The sequence below is a fragment of the Notolepis coatsorum genome, assembly GCF_963971535.1.
Source record: "Notolepis coatsorum genome assembly, chromosome: 4".
Lineage (NCBI taxonomy): Eukaryota > Metazoa > Chordata > Actinopteri > Aulopiformes > Paralepididae > Notolepis > Notolepis coatsorum.
The window spans coordinates 21,581,415-21,607,695 of record NC_140168.1 but is presented as its reverse complement, the minus strand read 5'-3'; the positions used below and the strand labels follow the sequence as shown (position 1 = coordinate 21,607,695).

Sequence of the window (26,281 nt, the reverse complement as noted above, 5' to 3'; positions counted from 1 at the left end):
GGGGGGGGCAGGCTATGGAGGGCTTTGAAGGGCTTTGAAGGTGAGTAGTAGTATTTTGAAGTTTATGCATTCCTTGATCGGGAGCCAGTGGAGGACAGGAGTGATGTGGTCACAGGACACAGCTGAATTTTGGACCATCTGAAGTTTATGGAGGGAGCGGGACTGGAAGTGATCGACTGGGTTTGTGCTGAAATGAAATAACGATTCCTTTAACACTCGCCAGAATTACCGCACCCCTTTTTAGCAGTCAGTTTCTCAGACCATCATTAAAAATGCATGGCAGAATCGTTGACGATATAAACGGCAACAACTAATGAGCACAGCTATATGCTGCATACGGTCTTTTCTTGAATAAATAATGACTTCATTAAATCAACTTCACTACTTTTAATTTGTTGGTTTCCTGAGGATTTAATAATTTGCTCATGCAACAGTCAAATAGACTGTAGATATAGAGAGTCGTGTCCATAGCCTGGTGAACTCTGCGTTCTCGGAAGCCTTGGCGCGGCATTCACACAGACGACCCACGTTGCCTTTAACCCTTTCACCGCCGCAATACCAAATGGTTAACCCTTTCACTGCGGCGACACACAGAAGGTTAACCCTTTCACTGCCGCACTACAGCCGGTTAACCCTTTCACTGCTACATGACGGAAGGTTACCCCTTTACTATCACACAACCGACGGCAACCGTCGGTTGTGTGATAGTAAAGGGTTAACCTTCTGCCGTGTGGCAGTGAAAGGGTTAACTTGTATTCAGTGTGGTTCCCCTTGTGTTTTGAGAGGCATGCTCGCCCGTACCCTAATGTGAATTCTTCATCTACCGTTATGCCTCGCCTCAGGTTGTAACATGCAACGGCATTCCTTGCGAGTCTACCGCTGTGACTCCATATTATCCACATTTGTTATTGGTCAGCTGACGTGTGGGCCACTCCTCCCTGTAAAAGCTGACATCCTCTGAAGCCGTGCTTCCTTGAACGATGTATGCTTCTTCAGGCTCTACATGTCTGACCAGCAGCTTTCAATGAGGCCATCCCCTCACTGATTCCGCTGAGCCCATGTGGACCATCATGAGCATTATTCCCTGTTGCGTCTGCGACATTTCCAAGTGGCATAAGAACAAGAAAACTATCCCATCTTCGAGCGATATTTGTTGTTGCCGTCTCTGAGAATATTATAGGCAGTTTAATAATATTACAGACTGAGAAAAGGGAGGGAAGGAGACGGTGCAAGGTGTTTTTAGAGAGCGATACAAAGGAGAGACATTTGGAGACAGAGTGGCTGCATATGGTAGTCAGCTTTATATTGAAGAATTCACATCAATGGATTTGGTAGGTAGTCTGTGTGACTGTGCCTGGTGGTTATAGGTATAAATGATCATCATATATAGCCAGATATAGTGGTCTTGTGTGATCATGCCTGGTGGTTATAGGTATAAATGATCATATATAGTAGTCTGTGTGATCATGCTTGGTGGTTATATGTATAGGTTACTTACTATGAGTTGCTTTGTGAGAACATGAATAAGACCTATTTAGGAATATGTAGAAATAAAAGCTCACGGCTTTTATTTGTACAGAATTATATACATTACAAATATGCAAACGGTCCCTTGGAATCAACAACTAGTGATCTAATCGTCTCCATGGCAATAACATCGCATGTAATAAATTCGCTTTTGAATGTCTCGTTTATCTAACTCTAGTCAATTATACTTTATACATGGATGCACAATTTGCATCGCAACAGTAATAAATATTTACATCTTGTAGAAGTTTGACCCGTGGTCGGGATCAGTTTGTTTGGTCTGTGTATAAAAAAAGCACTATTCTGTGGCAAGTCCTTTTTTAGTTAAAGGAGCGTCTCTATCCTGTATGTGTTTGCATTTATACCCACACTGTCATCACATCAGTGATGCCAGAACTATCTCTGACGGCCGTTGCTCAAACCAAGCGTTGACTGAGCCGTTCTGTCACACGCCGTCTCCATATGAACTCCTTTTGATTTAGTCCTTCAGTCCGTTGAGTCTGGTATTATTTAGAAGATCATGCAGTGATACTGTTTGAATGTAAAATTAAAAGTATAGAACTAAATGAGGGGCGGGGGGGGCGACAGTGGCTCAGGAGGTAGAGCAGTCGTCTGGTAATTGGAAGGTTCCTGGTTTGATTCCCGCTCCTCCCTTTTAGCGTCCTCGGGCAAGACACTTGACTCCTAATTGCTCTCGATGAGCGGGTTGGCACCGTCTGTGTGAGTGAATGTGACGAACAAATTGTAAAGCTCTTTGGATAAAAGCGCTATATAAATGCAGTCCATTTACCATCCATTCCATTTAAATGCCTCTGTTGGTTCCATGAGTCGCAGCACAAAAGTAAATTCTGCCAGTGTGTCTGGAGCCACTATTAGAACATGACTCATAACATGTTATTGTTGGCATCTGTGACTTTGTTCCCTGTTGTGTTGACTCTTCGGTCTACCACCTCCTTTTTCAGCTGTCTCGGCGTACGTGGAGGCCTACGATGACCTCATCAGTGGTCCCGTCGAGCGGTACCTCGACCTCAGCCAGCAGATAGGGGGCGACGTCCAGAAACATGTGAGCACGGGGGATGGAATGTTTCATAGAACGTGTAGAATGACCAAAGGTTAATTTATGCCTTGTGTGTAGATCGACATGAACAATCTTTTTTGGTGTGTGTGTGTGTGTGTGTGTGTGTGTCCCAGGCGGATATGATGAACAAGGCGTTCCGCTGTCATAGACAGCTCCTTGTGACGGCCTCCTCCTCCCAGAAGCCCGCTGATGTGAGTTACATGTGCTTGATAATTGCTCAGTAAATCTTTTCCGGGGCGTGGCAGCGCTCGTATGTCAGATGACCCATCCCACTTATTCAACGGAAGGAAGAGCGGAAATGTATTACAATCTCTAAAACATAGTTTCTAGGGATGCACCCATGACACTTGTTTCATGTCCTATACAGATTCTTGAGTGCTAACCTTCTTTATTTTTAATTTTTTTTTTACTTTCTTTCCCGCCCCCCCCTCCTTTTTCCGCTTTTCTCCCATCCAAATGTTAGTCGTTATGCCAATTCCCAATCCCCTACCTGGTCGTTGCATGCTCTGCCCCCTACCGTCGGTCTGGGAGGGCGGAGGCTATCGCATGCTTCCTCCGACACATGTGTAGCCAGCCCACCGCTTCGTTTCACCTGGCAGCGCGGACTCTCACTGGGGGAGTGTAACGTGTGGAAGGAGCACACTACCTCTCCCAGGACCCGACCTTGCTGTGCAGGCGCCCCGACCAAACTGTAGTAGTCCCTGCTTTACAACGACCAGGACCCACCCACGCCGGCTTCCCACCCGCTAACACTGCCAATTGTGTCGGTATGGACGGTCTGCCAAGCCGGAAGCACCACAGCTGGATTCGATCCCACTGTCTCTGTGGTGGTAGACAGGCGGAGTGTTAAATGCTCTGACTCACTGGGGCTCTGGACTTGGGGTCCTCATGGGGTGGAGGTCGGGACGGGGGCCCGGGATGTTTCACTTTATAGTATGTCTCTTCCTTTATATATTTAATTTAATTATCTTGTCATTATTGTTATTATTATTGCTGTTATTGTCCTGTGAAGTATTGTTTATTATTACTGTTACTGTGTTGTGTCTTGTTTCATGTGGAAAAAAAAGAAACTAGTGAATTTGCCAGCATGCAGAGGCTTTCTGGGTCTAATTAATATGCTTTTCTGGCCAGAAATGTAGTTCTGCCTTTCACCTTGCTCATCGTCTTGAGAGCCATGGATTCCCCGCTCAGGCTGCCGACCAGGTGACGACCTAGATAGCTTATAGACTTTTTTTTGCAGCTAAAAGTCGGCCCTCGAGATGAATGCCGGGCGAGAGCGGCTTCCGCAGCCAGAGTTGGGAATCAAAGATGATGAATTCTGTTTTTCGCAGAGAACATTTATTGTCAAAGAGCCGATGGTAGAGAATTCCTTCCTGAGACTGAGTGCCCTCTGCAGCTTGCGCCGCTCTAATCCTCTCCCGTTCTAATCTCCCCAGGCAGCGCTGGCGGCCATCCTGCAGCCAATGAGCACGTTGATCTCTCAGGTGCAGACGTTCCGCGAGCAGAACCGCTCCTCCGTATTATTCAATCACCTCTCCGCCATCAGTGAGAGTGTGCCCGCCCTCGGCTGGGTCGCCATGGTGAGAGGGGGGTTTGGCACTGCCAGCCCATCTTGTGTGTGTGTGTGTGTGTATTCATCGTGTATGCATGCATGCATGGACCGTTAAATGAGTATGTAATTGTCGGAAACAAGCCACCCTTTCATTCTGTCACGGCAATCTGGTTGTGGAGCGACAGTAGTTTGGCGTGAACGTGAAAGCCGGCAACAGAGTCTCCACTGTGTCTGCTGTTGCAGCCCTAGATGATGATTAATGGATTGCAATTCACTGTCTGAATATATGTCTGAAGCGTTATATTATTAATAATATGCTGCCTCCTCCTCACAAAAAAAAAAGAGAAACTTACTAAATACTTTAATAATCTAATTTAGGCCACTTGTTTTCTTCACTATTTTACTGAAGCTCAGACCATGTGCATTTTTTTTAAACCCCTGATTCATGTTCTTTTTGTTCATCAATCTCCTTCCGTCTGTCGCAGGCCCCTAAACCAGGCCCCTATGTAAAAGACATGCAGGAGGCTGCCATGTTCTACACCAATCGTGTGCTCAAGGACTACAAGGAAAAGTAAGCCTACGTCTGAAAGTACACACTGCCTACTATACCTACGTCTCAAAGCACACACTGCCTACTATACCTACGTCTCAAATGACACACTGCCTACTATACCTACGTCTCAAATGACACACTGCCTACTATACCTACGTCTCAAATGACACACTGCTTACTATACCTACGTCTCAAAAGTACACACTGCTTACTATACCTACGTCTCAAAGTACACACTGCTTACTATACCTACGTCTCAAAGTACACACTGCCTACTATACCTACGTCTCAAAGTACACGTGCTCCTATAATTACTAGGGGTGTAACGGTACACAAACTACGGTACGTACCTCGGTTTTGAAGTCGAGTTTCGGTACGGGTTTTCGGTACAGCGGGGGAAAGTTTGGCTTTCCGTGTTCCACTCAGGGGTGATGTAGTGTGCAGTAAATAATTGTACTTGTAGGGCTGTCAACGAATATTCTATATTGAAATCAAATTAATAATCGACTTGTATAGAAAATAAATAATAATAATTATATTAGATTGTGAAAAAAAAACAGCCCCCGTGGGCGGTCGTTAGTGGTTAACATACCGTTGTGTTCGTATGGTACACACTGAAACGGTTCGGTACGGATGCGTGTACCTTTACACCCCTACTTAAATATACCTACGTCTCAAAGTACACACTGCCTACTACACCTACTACATGGTATACAGCAGTACACTGCAAACTATTCCAAGACATTTAAGTATATATTTCACTGTGGTGTGTACCACAACTCTGTGAATCCTTTTGTGGTGTTGTTTCAAGGTAGTATGATCGGGATGCATGCTCAATAGTTTGTAGTACGAACGCTTAGAAGCAACGGTTTGCTCTAAAGGATTTCTTCCTGTATCCATCTGTCTTTAATTCCCTCGTGCTTCACTGTTTTTAACCCCACGCTTTTATTGACTCAGCAGTGCTGACACACATTAGTGCTGGACTCACTGTGGACGGGGCTGAGTTAAACCCCTAAGCACTTACTTGTAGTGGTCATTATACCGCAATGACTTGACAAAAAGATGAGGCAGTGACTGCAGCTTGCTGTGCGATTCCTCTGAAGTCAACCTGATGGGTCAGATGAACGGCACAGGGAGCAATTTATTTTATTCAAAGCTCACATCTTGTGGAAAACTCACTTTTTCAGTTCTTCTGCAGTACATACAGTGATGCAGTACTACATCATTTGGGGTCTCGTAGACGTTGTGCTGAACAGGACTGAAACAGAGGTATAGAGGCTGCCAGAATGAGAACAGGACTGAAACAGAGGTATATAGGCTGCTAGAATGAGAACAGGACTGAAACAGAGGTATAGAGGCTGCCAGAATGAGAACAGGACTGAAACGGAGGTATAGAGGCTGCCAGAATGAGAACAGGACTGAAACCGAGAGGTATAGAGGCTGCCAGAATGAGAACAGGACTGAAACGGAGAGGTATAGAGGCTGCCAGAATGAGAACAGGACTGAAACAGAGAGGTATAGAGGCTGCCAGAATGAGAACAGGACTGAAACAGGGAGGTATAGAGGCTGCCAGAATGAGAACAGGACTGAAACGGAGAGGTATAGAGGCTGCTAGAATGAGAACGGGACTGAAACAGAGAGGTATAGAGGCTGCCAGAATGAGAACAGGACTGAAACAGAGAGGTATAGAGGCTGCTAGAATGAGAACAGGACTGAAACAGAGGGGTATAGAGGCTGCTAGAATGAGAACAGGACTGAAACCGAGGGGTATAGAGGCTGCTAGAATGAGAACGGGACTGAAACGGAGAGGTAAAGAGGCTGCTATAATGAGAACAGAGGGGTATAGAGGCTGCTAGAAACAGAGGGGTATAGAGGCTGCTATAATGAGAACAGGACTGAAACAGAGGAGTATAGAGGCTGCTATAATGAGAACGGGACTGAAACAGAGGGGTATAGAGGCTGCTATAATGAGAACAGAGGGGTATAGAGGCTGCTAGAAACAGAGGGGTATAGAGGCTGCTAGAATTAGAACAGGACTGAAACAGAGGGGTATAGAGGCTGCTATAATTAGAACAGGACTGAAACGGAGGGGTATAGAGGCTGCTAGAAACGGAGAGGTACAGAGGCTGCTAGAATGAGAACAGGACTGAAACAGAGGGGTATAGAGGCTGCTAGAATGAGAGCAGGACTGAAACGGAGGGGTATAGAGGCTGCTAGAATGAGAACCGGACTGAAAAAGTCACATTATTTGGCCCACAGCCCACCACCCATGTTACATTTCGTCCCTTGGCCCTCCTGGTATCGACTGGTAAAGATAATTAATACTACAAATCTCTATACAACAAACTTCCTCTTGGGTCAGAATGCCTCATCAATTGGGGTGGAGGTCTGAGAACCTCATGTTTTAGAATATAAATCTATTCTTTTTTTTTCATCTTTTTTTTATTTTTCAATTGTTCTCTCATCCCAATTTCGTATTTCCAATTCTTCCCTCCCCTGTCTTGAACATTGCTAGACTATGCCTCCCACTGGTCGGCTGTAGTGAGGATAGAAGCCTTGCATCACGTATCCCCTCCGGTACACAAGGAGGCAGCCTGTCTCATCTTTTCACCGCAACAGCTCGAACTCTCAGTGGCGAGGAGTAACGGCGTGGGAGGCTCACGCTGCCCCCGATACTTGCTGTTTCCGCTGTACCGGCGTCACCCAACCGACCTGTAGGAGTCGCTGTCCACAACGTCCAATCCCCACCCATCGGCTTTCCCACCCCCTAATACTGCCAATTGTGTTGGTATGAACGGCCGGCCAAGCCGGTAGCAACGCAGAGAGCTGGGCTCGATACCAGCATCTCCTGCGTTAGTGGCGAGCGCCTTGCCCACTGCGTCACCTAGCCGCCCAATATAAACCATTTCCATACCGTTTATCCATGTAACTATTGTGTGTAGGGGTTCTGCATGTTGTGTGCGTTTTTGATTGGACAGTGTGATGATGACTGCCGTCTGTCTTCCAGGGACAAGAAGCACGTGGACTGGGTCAAGTCCTATATGGAGATCTGGAGTAAGCTGGTGGACTACATCAAGGGGCACCATACGACCGGACTGGCCTGGAGCAAGACTGTTAGTGTTACCATCTTCCCTCTCTCTCTCGCCACGTTCTCTCTCTCTTGCTCTCGCTCTTATCGCTCTCTGGCTTTTTATTGCTTGCTTGCATGTAGGGCTGGGAGATATGGGGGGGGTTGCAATATTTAGACGTTTTATTTTTATTGTGTTTGTATATATATATATATGTGCTTAGGGTATGGAATATAATCCAATTCACTCTTGTCTCGCTCTGTGCTGTCCTCTAGTTCATTAAACAGGAAGTGACTCATGACTAGTACATCTCGTTAAAATATAAACATCAATCTGTCTTCCTCAAATGTTCATAATTGGAGGCCTTGCATGGAATGTTGTAGTTCTCTTTCTTCCAGGATGGCTGCCTGTAACATTGCAACTAGGGATGCACCGAATGGGAAATTCTTGGCCGAAACCGATACTGAAACACTAACGTTAGTTCAAAAGTTTTTTTTTCTTTTTTTTTTAACTTTTTTTTTTAGCGTTTATCGCTTTTCTGGTCAAGCATGACCGACAGAAACAGGTTGAAATGGGATGTAGAGCAGGGGAAGACACTGAAAATACGGCGGGTCCGGGAATCGAACTCGTGTACCCCAGATCCGTGACGAGCACGGTTTTCCCCGACGCAGAAATAGCGCCGAGATATGCGGTGATCTACGGGAGCTCCCCAGTTCAAAATGTTTTAACCGCGACGGGCATATAGTAATGGCGAGGATATAAAGCATGTTAAAGACGCATTTATTGGATGCGTTGTTCGCGGAGTTTATAGAAACAGCGCGACTCCCAAGAGGAGTTAGTTATCGCAGGCTGCAGAACGCAGGAAGAGCTGCCAAGCTGCTCACATTACACTTGATTGATTACGTCATCACAACAACACTTTAGGTTACGAACGTTACGTAACCCTGTTCTTTGACATTCTGTGATATATTTTCGGTGCTAAAACCCTTTCGGCAGAAAGAGCCTTTTTAACCATTTTCGGCCGAAGTTTTGGTGCATCCCTAATTGCAACCATTCTTTTTTCCCCAGAGACAACGGTTGCTATGTGTTGATTGTGTGTGTATATATATACATACAAACAAAAACATAATCATTTGGTGTCTTATTACTGGATCTTGTGAATTATTCAGTCGAAATATTGTGCTTTTCCACTATTCGCCTACTCTACCACTGCACAGGAATTAGGCATTTTCTTTTGAACGTGGTTACCAATGGTTACAGGCAGCCGTCCTGGAAGTAAGAACTACACACGCATTCCATGCAAGGCCTCTATTGTGTCCGTCTGGGCTGCTGGCCATGTGGCCCAGTTCAGGAGGCTGGATGGATGCATGAAAGAAACGAGTAAAACCGTGCATAGTACGAGTCCATGGAAGAACCATAAAACTCTGTTATAAAGTCAATCCAAATCACTTGGGAGTGTGAATGTGTTCCATCACAAGAAAGTACTCCACCTCTACGGTCTACAGCAGACCTGGGCATTGTACGGCCCGCGGGCCGGATCCGGCCCGCGGGATGATTCTGACCGGCCCGCGAATGATTACATGATAATAAAAAAAAATAAAAAAAAAAATATATTTTTTTAATATTTTTTTTTATTTTATTTTTTTACTTTTTTTTCATGTCAACGTTCACACGCACAGTATACACTTAGGAGACATGCTCAGAAGATGTTGGTTCTCTTTGGATCCACCTACATATGTGAACAGACATTCTCAGTCATGACATTTACCAAGTCCAGGTACAGATCCTCTCTCACTGATGAACATCTGGCAGCTGTGCTTCGCATCTCCACCTCAGACATGCAACCTGACTTTGATGGACTTGTTAAAGCTCAACAGAGACTGGATTTCTCACACTGAATGAAAAAAAAGAACTGAAGAACACTAAAATGTGGAAATATAACAAGTGAAATGGGACACTTGATATTTTTTTTTCTTTTTTTGCACAGTTTTGAAAACATAAAATGTTTAATATAGGCATGTAAAGTAAAAAAGGCTACAAAACTGGGACACTTTTCTTTACACAGTTCAGTGACATGTCTTGTTTATTTTTGCTATAAGATTATGTGATGTCTTTAGAAAGCTAAGAAAATCCTTGTTTCAATAGTATATGAAACTCAAAATTCCCTTTGTTATTAATGTTTCACATTTTGTTTATCATTTTGGAAATAAATTCTATTTGAATAAATGATATTTTTGAAAGCTATAACCTCACCTTTTAATTGCCAAATAATAACATACACTCTTACCAGGGGTCAAAACAATGCCATTTACTGCTTTTTATATAGAAATAAAATGTATATTATGCATAATTGAGTTTGGAATTTTGGCCCGGCCCCCCAACATATTTTCAGTTGCTCATTCGGCCCCCCGGGAAAAATAATTGCCCACCCCTGGTCTACAGGCTTCTCTGCTGGCTGTGGCTCCAGGGGAGTTGAACAGTTCTGGCTCTGCTAATTTCTTTTCTATCTTTTGGTGCTTTTTTTGGTGGACAAACCACCGCACATGACTGGCGACTCGCGACTGGAGACTAGCTCTGCTAGCACACATAGCCTACTGTGTACAGACTGTTTCAAACTGTATTTTAAATTAGAAAGCAAACAAAATGAATGGACAAGAGAAAAGAGAAAAATAAATCTCAATTTGGTCAGTCTTGTCATTTGGACAAGAAAAGCCATTACTTTAAGTTGCAGGCAAGAAAGACGAGACAAGTTTGTCCACTGTCTGGTTTTAAAGCTGTCCTGTTGCTGGTCACTCGCAATACAAAAAAATATATAAATTTATTTTAAATTTTTTATATTAATATAATATTTAATCGATTATTAAAATATATCACGATAATTATCGTTTTATCGCCCATCCCTACTGGACTCTTATGTCCAGACACCTCACTTAAAGCCGTTTTCTCCGTGTCAGGGTGCTGTAGCGTCGGCCGGGGCCGCTGCCCCTCCTCCTCCTGCCGGCGGCTGCCCCCCACCCCCTCCTCCTCCTCCCCCCGCTCTCATGGACATGAGCCCGTCATCCGGCGGCGGCGGCACCAGCCGGAACCAGCTGTTCGATTCCATCAACAAGGGACATGACATCACCAAAGGTAGGTGGCCGGGAGAACCGACACGGGGGCGGCGTTTTCATTGATCGGCTGCCATGTCGCCCTCCTCCCCGACTTCCCCTCGGTAACGTGTAGCGCTGCACAACTTGCAGAGGGGAGGGGGTAAATGGAATGCACTTTCCCTTATGCAGACAACGGGGGGGAATCTAAAGCTTTAGGGGGGGGGGGGGTAATGAGTCAGAAGATATCACAGATGGGTTGTCTAGGATTATTATAATTAATCCCGATATTGTTTATTTACTTGTATTATAGTTTGTTAAGTCATTGGTTCTCGCACAGGGAAACGATGAGAAATCGCAATGCGTTCTGGGTAAAATGTGCCTCTGAGTGAACATCGCTGTGGACTCGCTCCCTCTGCCCTCGAAGGGTCCATCTCTTCTTTTCTCATAGTAAGGAAGCGGCGCTTAAGATGGCAGCGGGGATTCCCCTGAGGGGAAGTTAAAGGAGGAGCCAGCGAGGGCATGTTAAAGGAGGAGCCAGCGAGGGCATGTTAAAGGAGGAGTCAGCGAGGGCTCGTTAAAGGAGGAGTCAGCGAGGGCATGTTAAAGGAGGAGTCAGTGAGGGCATGTTAAAGGAGGAGCCAGCGAGGGCTTGTTAAAGGAGGAGTCAGCGAGGGCATGTTAAAGGAGGAGTCAGCGAGGGCATGTTAAAGGAGGAGTCAGCGAGGGCATGTTAAAGGAGGAGTCAGCGAGGGCATGTTAAAGGAGGAGTCAGTGAGGGCATGTTAAAGGAGGAGTCAGCGAGGGCTTGTTAAAGGAGGAGTCAGCGAGGGCTTGTTAAAGGAGGAGTCAGCGAGGGCTTGTTAAAGGAGTCAGCGAGGGCTTGTTAAAGGAGTCGGCGAGGGCTTGTTAAAGGAGGAGTCGGCGAGGGCTTGTTAAAGGAGGAGTCGGCGAGGGCATGTTAAAGGAGGAGTCGGCGAGGGCATGTTAAAGGAGGAGTCGGCGAGGGCATGTTAAAGGAGGAGTCGGCGAGGGCATGTTAAAGGAGGAGTCGGCGAGGGCATGTTAAAGGAGGAGTCGGCGAGGGCATGTTAAAGGAGGAGTCGGCGAGGGCATGTTAAAGGAGGAGTCGGCGAGGGCTTGTTAAAGGAGGAGTCGGCGAGGGCTTGTTGGAGGAGTCGGCGAGGGCTTGTTGGAGGAGTCGGCGAGGGCTTGTTGGAGGAGTCGGCGAGGGCTTGTTAAAGGAGGAGTCGGCGAGGGCATGTTAAAGGAGGAGCCGGCGAGGGCATGTTAAAGGAGGAGTCAGCCAGGGCATGTTAAAGGAGGAGTCAGCGAGGGCATGTTAAAGGAGGAGTCAGCGAGGGCAATCGTTTTCCACCCTCTTCCTGTAGAGTGCAGTTATACAGGCTGTAAAGTTATTAGCCAGCATTGGCTCTTATCTTTAGAAGGCGGTCATTGGTTCTAATATATACAGTGCAACACGGGGGACTTTTTAATAACATTTCTATACAATTGTTCATTGTAACAAAAGCCTGTTTGTGTTTTGATTCTCCCTGAACTGTCATTCTGTCCCCAGGCCTGAAGCACGTGTCTAACGACCAGATGACCCATAAGAACCCAACTCTAAGGACCCAGGACACGCCTGCAGTACGCACCGGACCCAAACCCTTCAGCGCCACCCCCAGACCCGCCGCCGTCAGCAAACTGCCCCCTGTCCTGGAGCTGGATGGAAAGAAGTGGAAAGTGGTACGATATTTTATCACTTTCTCTTTTCCTTAATGAAATATTATGACTTTGAGTTTTCTTTTACCATTAACACATTCTGTGCCACACAGTTTGCCCATCTTATACCACTCTCTGCCAGTGCTGTAAGCCTATGGAGTCGCTCACCTTCTTTGCAGGGCTATAACTTTTTAAATATTATAGCTATATCGACATTACTATGGCCCATTCAACATCGGGTATCTATCGTTCCGGATGTGGGAACGTTATATTTTTCCATTCATATATTGTCGTGTTAGTACCGTCGTGAATATAAGTGTTTTTAGATTGTAGAGCAGTAATTCCTAGAACGCGAGTTATAGGCCCCCACGCATATTATACATAATCGATTGGCGTTTCGTTCCTATACACGCTATATTAAAAAATTCAAATGCATATGCTCGGTATACATTATGCTCCATCATGCGTGAAGAAAAGGGGGGGGTCGTTTATGATTCCTTGATTGTCAGTAACGGCTTTCTTTAGTACGACATCATACGTTGATCAGATGGATTGCAATGAAATAAATGGACAATCGAGCTGGGATTAACGTTAGATTCCTCTTACCTGTGGCCGATGAGTCTGGAGAGAAAATATTCATTTTTTTCTCTTTTTTTTTTATCCACATTTTCTATATTTTCTCCCATCCCAATTTCGTATCATCCAATTCAACCCTCCCCTGTCACGAACGCCGTTTCTTGCCTCCCACAAGCCGGCTGCAATGTGGACTAAGTCATACATAGCACAAGTCCCCTCCGGTACTTGAGGTAACAGCAGTCGCATCTTTTCACCTGCGCAGCTCGATCTCTCAGGGCCCTTTCTCACTCACTGCTCTTTCTCACTCACTGCTCTGTGTCGAATCAGACCTGGCTCGCATCAGAAAAGGGTGTGTCTGTCTGAGTGAGAACGCTGTCCCCCGCCCCCCGCTGATTCGTCCCCGGGGGCGCTGAACCTGGACCACTGAAATAGGTGGTCTCAGGCGTGCACCCGTGGTCGACCAGTAGATCAATGACATTCAATATAATGCATATAATCGATGCAGCAATGTTACTAGTAAAAGCTAACTAGCGTTTAGCCGTTAGCTTAGCGCTATCGTTAAAATGCTCAAAAGCGGACTCTACAACACCATCCATTCGTGATAAAATGTGGTGGGTTATATTGACAAGGCTTGACAACAGAGGTTCAAATATAACTTCATATTTATTGGCCATTTGTTCATTTTATATCAGCATCCAGAGTCCGCAGTCGTGTTAAGACATTCCTGTTTACATTTTCGGTCGACCAGTAGATCAATGACATTCAATATAATCGATGCGAGCAATGTTACTAGTAAAAGGTTAAGCTAACTAGCGTTAGCCGTTAGCTTAGCGTTATTGTTAACCCTGCAAAACGATCAAAAGCGGACTCTACAACAGAGTTCCATTCGTGAGAAAAGGGGGGTGGGTTATATTGACGAGGCTTGACAACAGAGGTTCAAATATAACTTCATATTTATTAGTTATTTGTTTCTTTATATCAGAATCCATTCTCCAGTCTCCGTGTTAACACTTCCTGTGTTTACATTTCGAGCGTGACATCATCGACTACGGCAAGCTTACAAGCTCAAAACGCAAACCGTAAACAAAACCCAGAGCGCACCCAGACTGAAGTGTGTACACAAACTAGAGGGGGGAGAGGGGGGGGGGGAGTTCGCATCGGATCTCGGAACGGGCAGAACGGAACGAAATAGAAACGAATAGGGTGAGTGAGAAAGGGCCCTCAGTGGCGAGGAGTAACGCGTGGGAGGCTCACGCTGCCCCCGACACTTCCTGATTCTACTGCGCAGGCGCACCAACCGACCTGTAGGAGTCGCTGTCCACAACGCCCGATCCCCACCCATCAGTTTCCCACCCCCTAATACGGCCAATGTGTATTAGTACGGACGACCAGCTAAACTGAAAGCAAATGTGGAGCGCTGGGCTCGAACAGGCAAGCCCAGCGTCTCCAGATTTTGTGGCGAGCGCCTTGCCCACTACGCCACGTAGCCGCCCCAAATATTCAAATTATTTGATTTCGATCTGCTAGATCCATTTTCCGTTTGTATGACTCAATAAACGCCGAAAGCATATTGATTCTTGCGTCTCGAAAGCGATCCAATGCACTCGAGTGTTTGTCTTGATCAACATAACAAGATAGCTCTGCCGGAGCATTTTCCCCGATGCACAGAGCGCCACATCCGGTTTAGAGTGGAGTGCAACTCACCCCGAAATCCACCAGGTGGCGGTATTGAGGCGTTGAAATATCAGACAGTCCAACTGGCTTCCGGAGCCTTCCTGGATGAATTATGAATGCCAATAGCGAATAAAGGAAATGACGATCATAAAAACGAGTCAACTCGTTGTTGGCGCTCAACGATTGGCGGGCAATAACGAGTAAACTCGTTTTTGGCGCAGAATGTGTTAATGGGAACATCCCCCAAATCAAGAGTTCCAATATGTTATTTCCATGGCCTAGAAAGGTTTAATCAATATTTGTGAACATGAGCTAATGTTGGCCTTTTTGTTTTTTTTATACCCAAATTAACTTTGTTCTATAGTAGTAGTCAGTTTTAAAATCGGAGAAATTACCCATTATACTCGGAACATTGCCCTCGGTATTCACATTATCATCTATAACATCTCCCAAATTAATTAGCTATGGAGCAAAAACTTGTGTTTTAGCACTTTTTGGGATTTGTGTGTTGTTCCACATTCAAATCCCGGTTAACCGGTCTGTAGTGTGGTAGTGAAATGGTTAACCTGCTGTTGTGTGGCAGTGAAAGGGTTAACCTTCTGTGTATTGTCACAGTGAAAGGGTTAACCGTTTGGTAGTGCAGCAGTGAAAGGGTTAAAGCAGCCGGTGCCTCTGCGAGTCTGTAACCTCGTTCCCAGTTTGATCTCCTCCGTGAGATAAAGACTGGTAAAGCACTACGGCCGAAAGTGTGAATTTCCGGTGTATGCTAGAACGTCCCGGTCATGTAGTAAATTCTTCAGGCAAAGCCGTTGCAGTGGCTTAAACGAGGAAATATTGTGCACTTCACACGTTTCTATAATTGTTTTGTCGAAACCCGGAAAGCCTGTAGCCGGTACTTCCTGTACTTCCGTTTTCACACTTTGGGAGGCATAGCTTTACCAGCCTAGGGAGTCTGTGGGGAACATCTGCTGCGTCTTCTGCATTTGAGAAGTGGTGCAGAGCTCGTTCTTTCTGCTGGGCAGGTCAAACTGTCTCTCGCTCATTTCTCTGAAGTTGCCTACAGTGGCTTTTACAGCTTAGCAGCCGTTTGTGGCTCTTGGCTGAAACTACAGCCCGGCTGGCTTTTGTTTATGTAATCATGAGAGATTTCAGAATGACTCTGACTATATTTCTGATACCACAGCCTTTTATAGTAAACTCCTTTCTCACCCCCCCCCCCTCTCTCTCTTCCACTCTCTCCTTTCTCTGTCTCTCTCTCTTCCCCCCTCCACGTCCTTCCCTCTGCCCCCCTCCTTCTTTATTTGCCCCCTCCACATCATCCCTCTTTCTTCCCCCCTCCACGTCCTTCCCTCTGCCCCCCTCCTTTATTTCCCCCCTCCACATCCATCCCTCTTTCTTCCCCCCCTCCACATCGATCCTTCTGCCCCCCTCCTTCCCCCCTCCTTTATTTCCCTCCTTGCCCCCTCCTCCACATCCATCCCTCTTCCCCCCTCCTTCTTTCTTTCCCTCCTTTCCCCCTCCCTCTGCCCCCCTCCACATCCCGCCCTCTCCTTCTCCCCCCACCCCTCCACATCCTTCCCTCTGCCCCTCCTTCTTTCTTTCCCACCCCTCCACATACATCCCGCTACCCCTTTCCTTCGTTCCCCCCCCCCCCCCCCCTCTGTAGGAGAACCATGAGGGGGCTCAGAACCTGGTGATCAGTGACACGGAGCTGAAACAGGTCGTCTATGCCTACAAGTGCAATAACAGCATGTTGAAGGTCCAGGGCAAGATCAACTCCATCATTCTAGGTAAGACCACGGCCAGGACAACGCATTATACCAGTGTTTCAGTTGGGCGCTGCTGTTTATTTATTATTTTTATTTGTGGGTGAATTGGTAGCAGCATCATACTAGCATGTCTGAAGCTAGTGGGGGTCTCCACACGGCAAGAGGACAGTTTTAGTTTAAATTTTTTATTATTTTTTAATCTTTATTAGCATTTTCAGCTTTTTCTGGCCACGCAGGACAGATGGAGGAGAGAGGGAGAACAGGAGGAGAGGTGGGGAAGACATGCGGCAAATGGTCGCCGGGACTGGGAAACTAACCCGGGACGACCGCTTCGCGACTCAGCGCGCTATATGGTGTGCTACAGGCGCACCCCAGGACAGTTTTAGTTTTACAGTAACTAGGCTCAGGAAATCTACCAAATTCTTCTGTGTCCTCGGTTACATACACCTCTTTGTGTTCCTACCTGCTAGAGACTACGTGTTCCCTGCCACATCATTTGATAAAATGTCTTTCAATCGTCCTAATGTGCTTTTTGTTTCTTCCCCCCCCCCCCCCCCCGTCAGACAACTGTAAGAAAATGGGCCTGGTGTTTGAAAATGTCGTAGGCATCATCGAAGTGATCAACTGCAGAGACTGCAAGGTTCAGGTTTGTACAACAGACATGGACTGATTACTTTATACAGTGACATGAAACACTGGAGACGGGGGACAAAAACGAGGACTGGAGAGGACATGAGAAAAGCAACAAAGATATAATTTCAGCAAGATTTTAGACAAACCGTATACCTTATGGATCATAATGCTCGTATGTTGCAATGGTTGGGATTGTTGAATTTGAAGACATTTTGAAAATAATTTGTCCCAGGGCGGCCGGGTAGCGCAGCGGACTAAGCGTCTGCCTACCACAGCAGAAACAGTGGGATCGAATCCAGCTGCCGCGGTGCCTCCGGCTTGGTCGGTCGTCCATACTGACACAATTGGCAGTGTCAGCGGGTGGGAAGCCGGTGGGGTGCGTCCTGGTCGTTGTAAACAGCGACTCCTACAGGTCGGTCAGGGCGCCTGCTCAGCGAGGAAGGGATCTGGGTGAGGTAGTGTGATCCTCCCACGCGTTACACTCACCCAATGAGAGTCCTCGCTGTCAGGTGAAAAGAAGCGGCTGGCTGACTCCACATGTATCGGAGGAGACATGTGATAGTCTTCAACCCTCCCTAGACCGGCAAGTGGGGGGAAATGTGCGCAACGACCAGGAAGGGGAGGGGGGAATTGGCATAACAACAAGAAATTGGGATGGGAGAAAAATACAGAAAAAAGGGGGAGGAAAAAGTAGATCAAGAAAATAATTTGTCCCTTTTTTCTTTTGTATCTAGGTCCTGGGGAAGGTCCCCACCATCTCCATCAACAAGACGGACGGTTGCCACGTCTACCTGAGCAAGGATTCCCTGGAGTGTGAGATCATCAGCGGCAAGAGCTCAGAGATGAACATCTTGGTCCCCAACAAAGACGGAGAGTTTGTGAGTGTCCAGATCTTTCAATTAAAAAAAACGTCATTAGTCCCGCAAGGGGCAATTTAAGGCATGAATACGGCAAACAGCTGCGCTTATACACAAGACAGGACAAGAGATGTACATGACACTATTAAAGCACAAGAAACTGTTAGAACATCCTTATATAGCTGATCTGTCGAGTCTAATAAGTACATTTGTTCCGTACAAATCTGCCGTGCTTTGGGTTTTGTTCAGGTCTTTTGTTTATAGGCACTGGTGATAACCAGGTGATGAGCGGAACGTAGTTCGCCTCTGGAAGGTGTATTTGTAGTAGTAGTAGTAGTAGTAGCAGCAGTAGCAGCAGTGTAGACTTCAAAGTTCTCTTGATGGATTTTTAACGGACATAAACAAGAGCTTGTTCTTTCACAGCCTTTTCAAATATAACGAGTATGATTTTGTTTTCTGAATCTTGAATTAGGGTGCGATTGACATTTGACATGACGTTTTCCCCCATTTGTATACTTTCTTCCCCTCAGACTGAGATGGCGGTTCCGGAGCAGTTCAAGACCGTCTGGAATGGCAAGAAGCTCGTCACCACAGCAACAGAGATCGCTGGATAGAGGGGCCACCTCTCTCGACGCCCACCCCCCCCCCCCCCCCCCCCTTTTGTAAATGCCTACCTGACTGATCGACCACCCAACCAGCTAACTCCAACAAAGTAGACTGAGATTCGGACCTCGCCCATATTTTCCCCTTTCCTTCCCATCAGCCAATCACAGCTTAAGCTGTTCCTTCCATCAGCCAATGAGAGGACTGCTTGCTTTATCTGGAGCATTCCTTCAGCCAATTGCAGGGAGCAGCTTGTCATTCGAATTGGTTTCCCAAAGGCCAGTGAGCACTTTTCCATTCACATTCATGAGTTTAGCCAAAAACCAGCATGTTCTGCGTCTATTTTCTTTAAACCATTCCAAAAGAATCAATGCTATGCTAAATTGAACATGTAGACTAGCCAAGATGATGATGAGGAAGAGAAGACTTCCTGACTCCTCTGCAGAAACAGCACTGTGGCTCATCAGGCTATGCTTCCTGGTTGCTTCAACCAATCATTGATCATGTCGTCATCCCTCTTCCAGGTCAGGAGGGGCAGGTGTTTTAAATAGGGGTCCAATAGGTTTCTGTTCCATTATATGCAATTCCAACGGCGAAGCACATGTATAACCAATCAAGCCCTTATACAGAATGACAATGCTATAGATATCACTTATTCTGATGTTGACCATAATGACAATGGTATTAACATAATGGTCATAGTGAATAACATAACGGTAACACAACTTGTCATCACTCTCACAGAGAACATAAATAGGTTTAAAAGAAATTAAGTAAGGTGCAGGATCACTGTTTCTTTATTTTTTTCTTTTCTTATCTTATCCTAACACACTCCAACTAAATGTTGGAACAATAATATTGTTAAATGAGTGAGATGGGGCTGGCATTCCATTTGCGAACCCTAAAGCCCACACATGGCACATTCCCTTGAGCTTTTCAAATGAACATTCCATGTAAAGAGATGTGAAAGGAGAAAAAAAAAGAGAAAAGAACCGTAACAAAGTGTAAAAAGGGTGCGATTGCAGCATGTTGACGTTCTGTGGTAGTGATGAGTGGCTCTTGTTCTTGGTACAGAAAGCAGTAGAGCGAGAGAGAGAGAGAGAGACGGTAGAGGTGAGGACAGGACACGACTGTCGGGTTATTGATGGTGGTTATGCGTCCTCTTGATGGGAAACATCCGCTGTTATGATGTGTACAGATATTGGTTATTGTTATGATCTGTACAGATATCGGTTATTGTTCTTGAATAGTCTTGAATATTAGACTATATTCCCCTCTCCATATTCATAGTCTAAACTCTTTTGTTTCTGCTCCTGTAGCTATCACTATCAAGCTCTTAGCTCAAGTTTCTTTTGTATTGTCTGTGTTCCTATTTTATCTCCTTAATTTGGGTCCAGAATCAAAACTCTGCTCATTAGTACCGGAAAACACCATTAAAAAAACGTTGCAATAAAATGACTAGATTTGTTTTTCTTTAAAAAGGAGTGAATTGTCAATTGTTTGTCTTGTTATCCGGCAGAGGGAACTCTTTTGTGGCCGTAATACATTTTTTACTCTAATACTAAAGTATTTCAATTTGAGAACTTTTCTACTTTTACACCACTACATTTGACATCAACCCGAGAGTTACTTGGCTGTGTATTCAAAACTGATGAGCTGATTTTAAAAAGAGCTAAATTAAGTGAGCAGCATAACTGGACCACCAAACACTTGGAAACGCAACATTCAGAGATCAATGCAAAATGAACTATATAGAATTTTTGATACACAAGTACATTCATTATCAAATAAATGTCTACATAAATAGAATGTTGAATGGAGAACTCTGACTTTACAGTGTACTGTTGTATCAGGGTGTACTTTCACTTAAAGGATTTTTGCACTTTATTTTGTGATATTTGTATTGTTTCGAGATGCATTCATTGGGATATCAGTCACCTTTACATACCACATCTAGAATATAATATGGTATGTTCACCAGTCATAATTTGTGAATGGAATGAATTACCTTTTATTTATACTCTAAAGGCAACTAAGGTTTCCGTCACGTCAGGTTTACATACAGAGATGAGCAATCGTAACTAAAGCGTAAAAATCACAGAATATGAAAACAATACGACAACAATACCAGGGTAGACAAATGCAAGGGATAAATCAAAATGCGTAGAACTTGATGGGGGGAGAGATCAAGGTCCTAAATTGCAACCTGCAACGGGAGAATTTCTCTCTATATATATATATTAGGGGTGTAACGGTACACAAAGTGAGGGGTGAGGTGTCCTTGAAGATATGTGCCTTCCTCAGACACCTGGGAGTGATGTACTGGTGATACTTTGGGTGGTTTTGACCACCCCCTCTGGAGTGCATTCGAGGCAGAGCAGTTGCCGTACCAGACTGTGATGCAGTTAGTGAGGATGCTTTCTATGACTCATCGGTAGAAATTCACCAGAATCCGAGGAGACTGGTTTTCCTCAGTCTCCTCAAAAAGAAGAGATGCTGGTCAGCCTTCTTGACCATGGAGTTGAGGGCTTAAGATAGATCCTCAGAGATGTGGACGCCCAGAAACCTGAAGCTGGACACATGCTGCTCAACCTCGGTCCTGTTGATGCGGATTGGGGTGTACTGCGTGCCTCCCGTGGCCCTCCCTGAAGTCTACGCTGCTTGGTTTTCTTGGATGGTGTTGAGGGCCAGGTTGTTGTCAGCACACCATGCCGCCAGGTCCTGGACCCCCTCCCGTAGGTTGTCTTATCGTTGTTAATCGGTTAGCGGTGTGAGGGAATACCATTTTGTCTACTTTTTTTTTTTTTTTTTTTTGCCAAATTGAAATGTAATCTGCTGTAATTGGGCCATATCACTGTCTGCATTGTTTCAGAGTCCTCTAGCGCAGGGGTTCCCAAACTTTTCAGGCCAGGGCCCAGAAAATAAGGCGTCAGAGAGCCGCGGCCCAATGCACATCGTCAGGCTTTTTTTTTTCTTTTTTTTTTTAGGTGACCGATTTTTTTAGCCAAATATCACTTCAATCCTATTAAGTTAGTTCAAGTTAGTTATTCATTTATATGTGCTATTTATGAGAGGGCTAACTTGTTGCAAAATAATAATGATAATAATAATAGCCTCATTAAAATACTATTGTTGCTTCGGTTGTTTTCAGCGTTTTATGTGCATAATCTGTTATTTAGTTTGAAATGTTCGTTGAAATAAGTAGATTTTTCGTTTTTGTTTATTTATTAAGTTAATATAAAACCATATAGTCACATTTTAGAATACAATAGAATAGAATTTTAGAATACAACTAGAAACACTGTCCTGGCCTGCTTCTACGTTCAGTGGCCTGACAAAAAAATTATAATAAAAAAATAAAAAATAAAAAATAAAAAATAATTTAATTTTTAATTTTTAATTTTTTTATTTATTTTTTATTAAATCATCTCGCGGCCCACCCGTGGCTGCTCGCGGCCCACCTTTGGGTCGTGACCCCGACTTTGGGAACCACTGCTCTAGCGGAGTCGGTGGTACCATAATTCCTTTCAGGGGGGTGTTGACCCGGGACTGAACCAATTCAACAAAGAGGGAAAATGTAGGGACTGGAAATCTCATTTGAAATTTGGAAGAGAAAGGCCACCTGGTTCTTTATTTCTTTGATGGTGGATACATTTTATTCCGAGTAGAGATTACTTGGTCCAATTTATTATATAACTGAAATCTTCTATAATACTTTAAATAGTTGTGTGTAACCTCGTCAAAATATATGTAATCTGCATTCAAATATTAGTTGAGTGGCAAATGATTGTTTTTTTTTATCAGTGTTGATTGCCTTATGACCTGAGCTAAAGGTTTGATTGAAAGAATAAAAACCAAAGGGCTGAGTGGGTCACCCTGCCGACTGCTCTTTGTAGTCCTGTAGGCAGGGAGCAGACATCGCCTGTGATTACAGACACCGATGGATTGGTATAGAGCTTCTTATCATGGTAATGAAGTTTGTGCCTATTCCCATTTTCCTTCCGGATTATCCGCAGATAGGACAGTCAAAGCCTTTTCTGCATCAAAAGTTCTGAGGATAAACTTTTTTTTTAATAAAATCGCTCTGATCTGGATGAACCAGTTTGGATAAAAACCATTTCTAACCAGGATGCCAATACTTTGGGAAGACCATTTATGAATCAGAATGTATGAATGAAAACTTTATTTAACAGATTGCAGAATGGGTACAATACAGTACGGCTCAATACACACAATTGTTAACGGGATGCAGACCAGAGAAAGATGTTTGTCTTGTTTACATCAGGGTCCCCCATTTTCAATTCATAGTGACATTGAGAGCATTTAGTAGTAGTGATATCAGAGCAGTATTCAAGTTCAAGTTTCAAGTTTCAAGTTTCTTTAATAGTTGTCATACAGAAGTACAGAATACTTTTGTACAAAATGCTTCTTACTGTTGCGCTCCAGAGACTGTGCATGACAAGATAAGTATGAAATAAAAACATAGTAAAAATTAGAAGTAAAAAAAGAGGTCACAGTGTTCAGTTTAGACATATGTACAATGTTCGTAGACGTAGTTACCATACAATATACAATACTGTGCAGTGTACTAATATACAATACTATATAGTGCAAGGCATAAATGGACGAGGTGCAGTTTAGGTACAATTCACAGTAGGTGTACGAGTTGTAGTGCAAATCCTTTATCAATAAATATAAAGTGTAAGTGTGTTTGTGTGATCTAAAGTGTGGAGAGTGGGTGCTGCAGTGTGTTGTTTGTTTGAGTGAGTGTGTGCGTGTGGGTGTGTGTGCTGTGTGCATTTGATGGTTGTTGCATAGTGATTATTGTTCGTTTAGCGATTATTGTTCGTTTAGCAGCCTGATGGCCAGTGGATAGAAGCTCCTTCTGAGTCTTTCTGTGCTCGCCATAAGACTCCGGTATCGCTTGCCTGACGGCAGCAGTTCAAAGAGGCAGTTGTTCGGGTGGCTCGAGTCCTTAATAATTCTCTTAGCCTTCCCCTTGCACCGCTTGTTGTAAATGTTCTGGAGGGTGGGAAGCCCCCCTCTAATTGTGCGTTCGGCTGAACGTGTCACTCTTTGTAGTCTGCTACGGTCTTGTGCAGTGCTATTCCCAAACCAGGAGGTGATGTTGCCGGTCAGGATGCTCTCTATTGTACATGAGTAGAAGTTCCTAAGGATCTTCTGACTGACTTGGAACTTCCTTAGGCGCCTGAGGAAGTAGAGGCGTTGTCGTGCCTTCTTCACAACACTGTCAATGTGTGTGGTCCATGTCAAGTCCTCGGATATGTGGGCTCCGAGGTACTTGAAACTGTTCACTCTCTCAACTGGTGCCCCGTCGATGCTGAGGGGGCTGTAGTCCTTGACCCCCGACCTCCTGAAGTCCACAATCATCTCTTTTGTTTTGCTGACGTTCAGGGAGAGGCAGTTCTCCTGACACCACTGTGACAGGTTCTCTACCTCTTCCAGGTAGGCCCTTTCGTCGTTGGCAGAGATCAGGCCCACCACTACTGTGTCATCAGCAAATTTGATGATGGTGTTGTTGTTCCGCTGTGCTACGCAGTCATGTGTGTACAGGGAGTAGAGGAGGGGGCTCAGAACACAGCCCTGGGGGGCCCCTATGTTGAGCGTGATGGATGAGGAGGTGCAGTTGCCGGCTCTTACCACCTGGGGTCTGCCCGTCAGGAAGTCCAGGACCCACTGGCACAGGTCATAGTTCAAGCCCAGGTCCCTGAGCTTGGCTATGAGTTTGGAGGGGACTATGGTATTGAATGCTGAGCTGTAGTCGATGAACAGCATTCTCACATAGTTCCCCTGCCTCTTGTCCAGATGTGATGCTGCTGTGTGCAGCACATGGGCTATGGCGTCCTCCGTGGACCTGTTGGGGCGATATGCAAATTGCAGAGGGTCCAGGTTGATGGGGAGGGAGGAACAGATGTAGCCCTTCACTAGCTTCTCAAAGCACTTCATGGCTATGTATTGGCATCTCTCTCAGATTATCATACCTCTAATGCTGTATTTCGCATAGCAAGAAGCGGTGGACTTAAAATAAATCATCTCAAAATCTCAAATATTATTCTGGATATATCTCATCCAGGCCAGGCGACTCACCCTTCATTGCATTCAGAGCAATTTGGAGTTCAGGTAAAGACAGAGGAGCATCCTGAGCCTGAGCTTCCTCTGAAGAAAGAGAGGGTATCTTAAAAAAAAAAGCAGTGGTGGAAGAAGTACACAGTTCCTTTATAAGTAAAAGTAGAAATACCCAGATAAATGAGTACTCTGGTAAAAGTCCTCCATTCAAATTCTACTTAAGTAAAAGTGGAGAAGTATTTGCTATTGAATGTACTTAAGTATCGAATGTAAAAATATGCATTCTACATGATGTTTTGTATTCCAGCGCTTGGGAGCATTCAATCCTCGATCCACTGAAGTGGTATGTGGTCCAGTTATGCTGCTTCAAAAAAGATTAAAGAGTAAAAAGTACAATATTTCCTTTAAAATGTCGTAGAGTAAAAGTATAACGTTCCCTACATTTTTAAATACTCAATGTGTACATTTTGGGAAATTAGCTTACCGTCTTCTCCAGAGAGAGACAAGAAGATAGATTTCCCTCTCTTTGAGTTCAGTAGAAAGCTATCTGGCTGCATGTTAGCCTAGCTTAGCACAATGAATGGAAGCGGAAATGGCCAGGTAGCCTTTGATTGATTGATTGAAAACTTTATTAACAGATTGCAGAATGGGTACAGTACAATACAGCTCAATACACAATTGTTAAGGGGATGCAGACCAGAGAAAGACTTTCATCTAGTTTACATCAGGGTCCCCCATTTTCAATTCATCATAACATATATGACATACATGACATACAGATAGACAGTACTGCTACTGCCTTCAGGAGAGGTGTTAGTTGGACAATGCCTAGGCTAACCGCCACTGTCCGCTTCCATTCATTGTGCTAAACTAGGCTAACGTGCAGCCAGATAGCTTTCTACTGAACACACAGAGAGGAAACTGGTATATATATTTTTTTTTAACTTCATTTTTTTAGCGTTTATCGCTTTTTCTGGTCAAGCATGACGGACAGAAACAGGTTGAATGGGATATAGATCAGGGGAAGACACTCTGAGAAAATACGGCGAGTCCGGGAGTCGAACTCGTGAACCCCAGATCCGTGACGCGCACGGTTGTCCCCGACGCCGAAATAGCGCCGAGATACGCAGTGAGCTACTGGAGCTCCCTCTGGTATATCTTCTTGTCTCTCTGATAGTATTGTTTGTATATGTGCTGAATGATCATTGGTGTATAATATGCTTGCAAGAAGGTGGCTAGGTCTATTATTCATATAGTGAGTAGCCCTTGATTTATTCATTGAGTACCATATTCAATTCTGATTTAAGTTTAGATGATGTCATTGCAATGGGACAGTTCCAGATATTATGGATTGATTCCAATTATTTTATTCTTCTTGCTTTATTCATTCCTGATGCACAAGATGTGTAATTCCTTATAAAGCATTGTATTACATTCCACACAATTTACACTTCTGACACTTTCTTTTAATTGCAGGAAATCACGGGAAAAAGCAA

General features: G+C 44.7%; 1 protein-coding gene across 2 annotated transcripts in view; it reads left to right on the top strand.

The window, feature by feature from the left end:
* Positions 1 to 20,182, top strand: part of cap1 (CAP, adenylate cyclase-associated protein 1 (yeast)) — a 28,646-nt gene extending 8,464 nt beyond the window's left edge. For both annotated transcript variants that reach the window (XM_084311820.1, XM_084311821.1), the window contains exons 3-13: positions 2,490 to 2,590; positions 2,719 to 2,796; positions 4,042 to 4,185; positions 4,643 to 4,728; positions 7,718 to 7,823; positions 10,733 to 10,907; positions 12,441 to 12,610; positions 16,503 to 16,626; positions 17,169 to 17,251; positions 17,973 to 18,116; positions 18,626 to 20,182. In XM_084311820.1, the coding sequence (XP_084167946.1) occupies positions 2,490 to 2,590; positions 2,719 to 2,796; positions 4,042 to 4,185; positions 4,643 to 4,728; positions 7,718 to 7,823; positions 10,733 to 10,907; positions 12,441 to 12,610; positions 16,503 to 16,626; positions 17,169 to 17,251; positions 17,973 to 18,116; positions 18,626 to 18,709 (1,295 nt within the window). In that variant the 3' untranslated portion in view covers positions 18,710 to 20,182. The remainder of the gene's footprint in view (positions 1 to 2,489; positions 2,591 to 2,718; positions 2,797 to 4,041; positions 4,186 to 4,642; positions 4,729 to 7,717; positions 7,824 to 10,732; positions 10,908 to 12,440; positions 12,611 to 16,502; positions 16,627 to 17,168; positions 17,252 to 17,972; positions 18,117 to 18,625) is intronic.
* The last annotated feature ends 6,099 nt before the right edge of the window (positions 20,183 to 26,281 follow it).